General features: G+C 50.2%; 1 protein-coding gene across 5 annotated transcripts in view; it reads right to left on the reverse strand.

Moving 5' to 3' along the window:
* Ap3b2 (adaptor related protein complex 3 subunit beta 2) overlaps window positions 1-8,907 on the reverse strand; it is a 31,535-nt gene extending 22,628 nt beyond the window's left edge. For 4 of the 5 annotated variants that reach the window (XR_002397597.2, XR_002397596.2, XM_021264872.1 and 1 more), the window contains exon 1: window positions 5,491-5,759. Coding sequence is in view for 3 of the 5 variants with exons in the window: in XM_021264872.1 (XP_021120531.1) it covers window positions 5,491-5,744 (254 nt within the window). In the remaining 2 variants the exon portion in view is untranslated. Of the gene's footprint in view, window positions 1-5,490; window positions 5,760-8,592 lie in introns of those variants that run through there. The other variant, XM_004852858.3, reaches the window with a different exon arrangement.
* Between the last annotated feature and the right edge of the window lie 392 nt (window positions 8,908-9,299).

The raw sequence follows: 9,299 nt of genomic DNA on the forward strand, positions 1-9,299 counted from the left end.
GAAACCCAGTTTGTAGTTCTTTGTTATAGCAGCCATGGGAAACTGATACCACCAGGGACAGAGGAAGTGTGTGAGGTGGGAAGGTCTTGACTCTGCTCAGGAAATAAGGTCAACTGGATGGACAAGAGGGGCAGTGAAAGGGAGTGGGTGTCAAAACAAGAGTAGTATGCCTTTCCCCATACACAGGGTGTTTGCAGGTCCTAACCTGGAAGACTGAACTGACTCCAAGGCCTAGATAGGTCCCAGGACTCTACAGATAGCCTCACACAAAGGTCATACCTGTTACTCAGCATTCAACAGTCCTTCAAGGAACTCATAAAACCCTAGTGGGGGAAATAAGCCATCCCTTGGACCTGGAGAAAGGAAGTAGTGGCTAGAGAAAGAAAGTAGTGGCTAAACCAATACATAGATTTCATACAGTGTCCATTGACATTTCAAAGGGAGCATCAGGTCAAAGTTTGTGAAGTAAGAGCAGAATTTACGTGGAAAAAAGTCTTTGGGAATGCATTTTTGGAAAAAGAAGGTGAATAATGACAGACAATTCATACTCCTAGACGTCAAAACATAAAGCAACACAACGATGACAGAAGCTTAGTTATGAAAGATTAAAAACAGGAGATCAAAGGTCATGGGGGAAATTTCATAAAAGGATTTAAATTTATATATTAGGAGGGCTGAGGATTTAGCTCAGTGGCGCTGTGACTGCCTTGAAAGTACAAGGTCCTGAATTTGATCCCCGGTACAATAAATAAATAAATAAATACATTTATATATCAGTAACATATAACTCATCAATGGGGGTGGGGCCTCATTTTTCCCTTACATAAATGCTGTTGGGATAAGGGATCAAATTCACACACTTATTCCATATCAAAATAAATCCCACATTTGCTTAGAAATGATTTTTACATAAGGAGGAAATTTTACTTTCAAGGTCATAAAATTATCAATAATAAGAAGGCTAGGTTTAATTTTTTAAACTTTGGTATGTAAAGGCTAACTTTAAGGAAGAAAATAAGGCAACTATATTAGGTTTTCAGAGCCACCATTATGAATATTATCAAGTACTACAGATAGTGGCTTAAACAATATAAAGTTATTTTCCCACAGTTCTGGAGGCCAGAAGTCTGACACCAAGTGGTGTCAGGATTGGTTTCTTCTGAGGCTTGTCTCTTTGGCTGGTAGATGGTGTGAAAATCATCAGTATCAAAATGGAGCTATTCATGTCACACTCAAACAAAATGGAGCTGGGAGGCCATGAATGAAGGACCCTCTGTGGTAAAAACTATCACAGGGACTCTCTGAAGCAGCCAAGATTCCAGATGAGTCACCTGCACAAGATCTCTTGCATAGCAATGGCTGTCTCCACAAACAAGCTAACACCAGGCCCTGCAAGATCCCCCATAACCAACAGCTTTTGTATTAAAACAGCTTACATGAACTTTTTTTTTCTATTAAAAGCTTCTCGGGCTGGGGATTTAACTTAGTGGTTTCGCCACCTGCTGCACAAGCGCAAGGACCTGAGTTCGATCCCTGGTTCCCCCTCTCCCTGCAAAAAAAAGCTTCTCCCCAGCTGGGGATTTAGCTCTAGTGCCTGCCTCAAAAGCACAAGGTTCCGAGTTCGATCCCCAGTACCAAAAAAAAAAAGGCTTCTCCCTGCTGCAGCCTTTTCACAAGTACCTACAGTGAGCTACTGAAAATATATCCCCTACTGTACTCCTTGCTATTCCTACATAAGCTCTGTGAAAAAACACCATTTGTTGTCTGACCCAACTCCTGAAAGAGAGCTCCCAAGACCCTTGTAGACAGAAGTGCTAGGAGATTCATATGCTCTAATATTTGGTCTTTGACCCCAATTCCTGACCCAGAGCTCCTAAGACCTTTGTAATTTCCTGAAGGACAAGCACATCTGACCCAGTTTCTAAATCCCTTGAATTTCCTGGGTGATAGGAGACTCTTTCGTTATTAGAAGGTTGGAACTTTCAGGCCACCCTCCAACCTCCAATGAGGGGAAAGGGCTGCAGTTTTCGTTAATCACCAATGACCAATAATGTAGTCAATCATGCCCACAAAATGAAGCCTCCATGGAAACCCAAAAGGCCAGGGTTCTGAGAGCTTCCAGACTGCTAAATACATGTAGGTGCCTGGAGACAGGGCACGACAGAAGGATCCCACATGTCTGGCCGTGTCTTCTCTTCCATTTGGCCATTTATCTGTATTCTTTATAATTTTCCTCTATAATAAACCAATGCAGGCCAAGTTTCCTCCAGTTTCGTGGGTAGAAGTACTGGTGACAGCCTACTACTTACAATTGACATCTGAAGCAGGGGGCAGTCTTGTGGGTCTGACACTCCAAGAAGACAGGGCCAAAATTAAATTGCACTGTAGGACACCAGTTGGTGCCAGCAGAGAACTCGTGTTGGTGGGGGTTCCCCACCCCTTTGGGTGACCAGAGGTGAAGGGTTCTCTGGTGAGTGCTGTGTATGAGAGCTGGAAAATCACACTTTGGTTTTCTCCATATCTTGTAGCCATCTTCTGTGTCTTCATATGATCTTTCCTCTGTGCTCTCTATGCCCAAATGTCTTCTTTCTATAGGACCATAGTTGTACTGGGTGAGGGCAACTGTAATGACCTCATTTCAGCTTAGTCACTTCTTTAAAGACCTGATCTCCTAATAAGAACACATGCTGAGATACTGGGGACAAGGAATTCAACAATTCAGCACACAGTTCAGCTCATAACAGCAGCAAAAAGTAAACTATTTGGAATACAATGAATAAAAACTTAATATTCAAAACTGATTTTTTAAAATTGATGTAAATTTATAAGATCTGTGTCCAACATTCACTCTCAGGGCTACCACAAGCCCATGTACCATCTGCTCATTGCACCAGGCAGACACAGCATTGAGCATGGGCTGGTATTCCTTGGTCAAGTGCCCTTGTGCAGTAAGCAACCTGCCCAACCATATTCAAAGGTCCTGAGACTGATGATCAAAAAGTGAAGAGAGGGCGGGGATTTAGCTCAGTGGTGCCGCCACCTGCCTCGCAAGCACAAGGTCCGGAGTTTGATCCCAGGTACCAAAAAAAAAAAGTGAAGAGAGAATTGTGAATAAATTCATGAAAAATATGTTCGTCTGCAGCTGATATAAGTTGTTTGACAATTGATACACTCATAAGAATGGGAGGAGGGGGGAATGGGAACACACTAATGTCCCAGATGACATGCTGCTGGCACTCTGATAAATTTTTGATGTAGGTGCAAGAAGCCAGCCTTGAGAAGTGTCATAAATGGTAGAAATTAAGAAGCAGTGTGGGAAAAGTGAGTCACAGGCATGAAACATCCAGAAACAACAGAAATCTAGGGTAGCAGTGCTAGGACAGGGAGGAGCATAACAGCCCTAAAGAGTCCTCAAATGACAGCTGTCAGTGCTGAAAAGTGAGTAGGTGACCAATGCCAAGGGGAAGAGAAGAACTGACACAACACATCCCTAGTCTCGGGGCTGCAGAAATGCATGGGTACCACAGATAAATGGAAGGAGGACAGAAGTGGTGCTAAGAAGCTGACACCCTAAGACTTTCTAGAAAATGTCTTTCCTGAAGAGGTTTTTGACAGAAACCAAAGTAAAAGGTGATGGTTTGCTGGGGATTTAGCTCAGTGGTTCTTCCACCTGCCTCGAAAGCACAAGGACCTGAGTTCGATCCCTGGTATCAAAAAAAAAAAAAAGTACTCAAATATAAGGTAATGGTTTCCAGAACACAGTACCCCTTGATGACTGTCAGATAAAGACATCCAGCCCTGCTCATGTTAATTCAAAAGCCCCCCAGGACACCTCCTCCTCACCCGTGGCCAAACCAGGAGCCAGTGAAACCACCTGTCACCCTCCCAAACTCAGACTTGGCTGTAGGTTCCTCCAGGGTGTAGAGCTCAGGATGGCTGGGTGTGGACTGAGGCGCAGACCATTCAGAGGGGCCTAGGCAGCACTGAGGGTTTTGGACAGAATGACAGGGCTGGTACCAGCTTTGCCAGGATACAAACGCACATCAGTGCACCCCAGATCCTCTATACATACCCTACTGTCAGCATATTAACCCCCCAACACTTACACATCAGTGTCACCCACCTGCACCATGAATACTGCCACACCCCATGACACACCTATACCCCCAGACCCACATAGATACTCAACCCCTGCACACACATCCACAACCTCCCTAAACACACATGCTCACAGACATACACACCCAACATACAACACCTCCCTGAGAAATACACTCTACACCCCCACACACACCCGGACACACACCTCACCTACATAGCCACACACACACCACCATCCCCACAGACATGTACTGCCACGAGACCTGTGTATACTCCTCACCCTTGTACACACCCTACACCGATGCACGCCCCCACACATGGCTCCCACAGTCACACATGCCACAGTCACATCTCACACATATACAACTCTGACCAAAGTTGGCCACTACAGTCTCATTCACCGAAATGACCAGTGGACTCCTGGTCATCTGAGATTTCTGATAGTAAATTTAGACTTCCAAAATCAAATACTCTAAGCATCAGGGATCCTTTGGCCTCTTCTGAGGGCTCACTCTGGCCTTCAGCAGGTGGTGAGCAGAGTTAGCCCAGACTCCATTAACTCTGGGAGTTGCCTAAAACTGACTTCCTCACACCCAGGTGTTTCTCCCACACCCATAAATGCCACAGGCCCCTGTCAAGTGTACATACCCTCAGGTACCTCACACCCCTCCCTGTGCACACATTCCAGGCCCCTGGAGGATGGGCGAGTTGAGGGAAGGGAAGGAGATGTGAAGTGTGAGGCAGACACCACACAGCACTGCTAGCCAGATGCCCAGTGACAGCAGCAATGACCCCTCCTGATTACGACAGCTGGGCCCCTCTCACTGGCTCCCACAGAAGGGAGAGATACCCAGCAACACCCTGAGGCCATGAAACATTAATCTCCCACAGCCAGATCTCCTTACCCAGTGCTTACCCTGACCTGACCTTACCTGAGGGACTCTCCCTGGGGGTGGCTGGAGCCGGCCAGGGGGTCAGACAGGAAGTTTGAGTCATGCTCCCCTCCCTCATGCACACTCCCTCCCTCCCGTCACCACTCAAGTCCCAGCCACCAACCAGGCAGGCTCACCAGATTCAGTCTGTGCCTTATCCTGGCCCCTAACCCAACCCTGAGCCCACTCTAGCCAGGGCGCCTGGCATGGGGGTCAAGGTGTGACCCCAACCCTCAAATATTTCAATATCCTCCCCACTCAAAGTTGGAGGGAGTTAAGCTACTCCCACTCTCAGTTCTTTGACCTCCTCTGCCCCTGGCACTTGGACCCTAAATGCCAATCCAGGGCTCCTCCACCTTCGGACGTGACACCTAAAAGAACTCAGGCTGGGAGCACTGGCTGCCCATCCCTGGCCTCCCTGGCAGTAAGGTGGGGGTTCCCAGGGGTCCCTCTGTACCATAGTGGCTGGCTTGAGCTCTGGCCTTGCCCTTGGCTGGCTTCCGGAGTAGGTCCTTCCAAGGATCCTTCTGGAGTTGCATCTTGCTCCGGGACCTGCAGCCACCGAAGCTCCTCAGGCTGCAGGGCCTGGTACCATGGTGGGGGGCCACCTTCAGGGGCCAGCACAGGGCTGGCAGCCTCCTGATCAGCCTCACAGGCCCCTCTGACCCCTGGCCTTCCCACGGCCCCTGGCAGCTGCAGGAAGCGCTGCATCGGGTACCAAGTTCAGCTCCAGGACTGAGACTGAGGTGATCAGGGAGCTGGGGCTGCCTGTGCCTGTTACCAGACGGCCTGTCCCTGAAACTCAGTAACCAGACACCACTGGCCAGGAGGCAGGCTCTGTTTTCCTCTTCTCTGCTCAGAGACAAGGCCGCAGGAGGGACCGAGGGTGGGGAGTGGGGAACAAGCCTACCCCAATCTCTGGGCGGAGGACTGGGTCAGCAGACTTGGCACAGACAGAGGTAGAAATGCCCTCTTCACCTCCAATCCCACAGTCACAGCTGGACCTTGGCTTCTTCAATACTGCTCCTCCTCAGAAACCTTACCCATCCCCATTCACTTGGCCCCCAAGCCTCTCGAGGCTCACCTGCCTTTCCAAAGCCAGTTCTTTTTCTTTTCTTTTTTTGGGGGGGAGTACCAGGGATCAAACTCAGGACCTTGAGCTTTCTAGGCAGGTGCCAGAACCACTGAGCTAAATACCACCCCCTCCTTTTTTTAGACAGAGTTTCACTAAATTATCCAGGCTGGGCTCAAACTTGTGATCTTCCTGCCATAGCCTCCCAGAGTGCTGGGATCACAGGCATTCAATGTCTTCCTTCTTTCCAGCTTTTGCTTATTTCTGCTTCCTCCCTACCAGGCCCCAGGGCCCACCTTCCGACTGCTCTCACTCATACTCTTGGTCCTCCTGCCCCCTGCCCTCCTTTGCCCCTGCCCTGCCAGGGGTGGCTGGCTTTATTCATCACAGAAACACTCAAGTCCCCACCCGCAGCCTTGTCCTTGCTCTTATAGCCTTACTACCAGGCCCTTGCAGAAAACAAAAGGCTTTCTTTGGTTAAAATCCCCTGCCCTAGACTCACAACTGCATCTATGCTCCGTTCTTCCTCCTCCCTCTGGCAAAGTTGGTCCTCCTTGCACCTACTTCCCAACCAGTTCTCTAAGCCTCCCTTCCCATCACTCAGGGATCTGTGTTACTTTTATTCCTGTCAGCCTTTCCCAGGTTACTGGCTCCTTCTCATCAGCAGGTAAACTTGTCCCATCTTAATAACAACAGGAAAATAAACATCTCCTTGAACAAATATCTTCAGCCAACTCTTTCCTTTACAGTCAAATTTCTTAAAAGCAAAATTCCTATCCATTGTGTTTTATTTATTCACTTCTTATTTGTTCCTTCATTTACTTCACCTGGCTTTAGATGCTGACGTGGAATTTAAGGCTGAAGAATCATGATCTCCACAATTTACATGGTTCAGCCAAAAATAGATAGGGATAAATGGTTAGATGAAGCAAGCTGGGTAAATGTCAGTGATAGGTGAATGTAGGTGGATGATACATAGGCATTCGTTCATTCAATCAATTTCTCTGACTGTTTAAAGTCATTCATAATCAAATGCTGGGAGAAATAATCCAGCTCCTTTCTCTTCACTTTGCCAGAGTTGGTTTCCCAGGGCAGGCAGTGGGCAGTGGAATGGGAAATTGGTCTTTTTGTGTCCAGTCATTTTGAATTCCCTTACTTGTTTGACTTGACCTTAGTGGGCACTGCTACTACTGACCATTCCTTCCTTCTTGAAATTCCATTTTATTTTCTTCCTGCCTTTTGGATCACATCTTCTCAGGTAATTTTCCACTCTCCCCTGGCCCTCTGGTTGCCCCTAATGTTAGCGTCTTCAGGATTCAGACTTGTGTCCTGTCTAAACTCATTTTGTACGTTCTCCTTGGATTATCTTCACTATTTTCTGTGGCTTTAGTTAATAAGTATATGTTAATAACTTCCTCATTCCTCGCCTGGAATCTAAATCCTTACAACATCCTCCCGCCTACAATTTCACTGTCTCAACTTAACCTTCCCCAAAGTTGCCTGTAACATTATTTCCAGTTACACTGACTAACACCCCATTTACCCAGGTGCAAGAACTAGCAACCTGGTACCATCCTTGACTTCTCCCAGCCACGCTCTTACCCCCCCCCCCCAGGCATCAAGTCAGGTCTGTGGCTTCTGCCTCCTCAGTAGTCCTTAACTCCTCTGCCTCTCCCTTGCTCTGGGACACCATCCCTGCCTGTCAACTTCACTAGCCCATCACCCATCTCTTGATCTATCCAGCTCCTTCCAATCTCTCACAGTCCCGGCCGTGATCCTTCTAAATACAAACCTGCTTAGAACCTTTCAGTGGCCTCTCTACCCTCATTTCTGATCACTCCAGTGTTGTGCAGGCCACACTGTAGGAGCTCCTACAAACCTAAGACTAGGCTCTCCTTCATTCCTGCCAGGTACACGTGTCCTCTTCTGGCCAGAGCCTAGAACACCCCTCAGCCTCCACTCTCCCTCCTCACCCTCCTCCGTACTGAACTGTCACTGACTGCTCGGCCCTGAGCCTCTCTAGAGGAGCCGGAAGACAAGGACGGTCTCGAATTCACAGCTTATTCACAGACCAGTGTGGGGCTCCACAGGGCAGGCCTTTTCTAATAAACACGAATAAACATAGGAAGGAAGGAAGAAGCAAAGGTGGGGAGGAGGGTTAATTAGGGCGGGGATAGGCTTCAGGGCCAGGCGGGGGCAGGGATGTGTGTGCGGATGGGAGGTGGGGTAGACACGGGGAATGAATCCGTGGAGGAGCAGGCCCGGGCTCCGCTGCACCTCCCTCACCCCCGCCCCCACGCCGCGGGATTTGGGGGTGCTGTTTGGAGGCAACCCGCCCAGCGAGAAGGCCCGGCAGCTGTCAACCAGGGGGATCCTGGGCGGGAGGGGCGGTGGTCCCCAGCCCAGCCCCCAGCCGGCCGCGCCTTCAGTAGAGGGGGCGCCGCCGCAGAGCTGGGCGCTGTCCATGGTGCCTACTCCCGCGCTCACCTCTTGTAGTCCGAGGAGAAAATGCCGCCGCTCGCCGGGTCGTGGCCGTACTCGGGCTCCCCGGGGCCGGCGGAGCCACCCTTGTCTTCGCTGTAGGCGGGGGCGGCCGACATGGGGCGGCCAGGGCGGGGGTCCGGGGCGGAGAGGGGGCGCGGGCCGGGAGGCTCCCCGGGCGAAGGGCGCGGGCCGGGGGCGGGTTCTGGGCGGAGGCGGGGGGCGCGGGGCTGCTCTGCGAGTGGCGCCCGGCGGCGGCTGCGCGCAGATTCTGACCTGGGCCGAGAGCTGATGTTCTTAAAGGCGCCGGCTCCAGGAGCGCACGCGTGCTGCAGGGGCGGGCGGGGACCCGCGGAGACGTCAGCCCCGCCCCGTCCCCCAGAAACCCAGAGAATAGTTCCTGCCCTTTAAAGGGACTTGGCGCCCCTCTAAGTCTGGGGGCGAGGACCTCCAGTCCTACCCCAGTCAGACCACCGGGCCTGGGCGCGACGTCCACATAGTGGAGGGGAAGGGGGTAGGGGGACAGCGCACCCGAAGACCAGTCAAAGACGCAAGGTTGCGTAAATCTAGGTCCCACTGAGAGCGGCGTCCTGGTGTTCAAATGGGAAGCTGAGCGGCTTCTTGGGGAGGCAGAATTTCAATTTTTTATTAATAAATTTAATTTTATCCCACCCCACCCCCCTCAAGCCCCTCCGGGGAGGTGGAATTTAAGG

The sequence above is a fragment of the Heterocephalus glaber genome, unplaced genomic scaffold, assembly GCF_053883595.1.
Source record: "Heterocephalus glaber isolate CG9 unplaced genomic scaffold, H.glaber_assembly_v1.0 deba00001531, whole genome shotgun sequence".
Lineage (NCBI taxonomy): Eukaryota > Metazoa > Chordata > Mammalia > Rodentia > Bathyergidae > Heterocephalus > Heterocephalus glaber.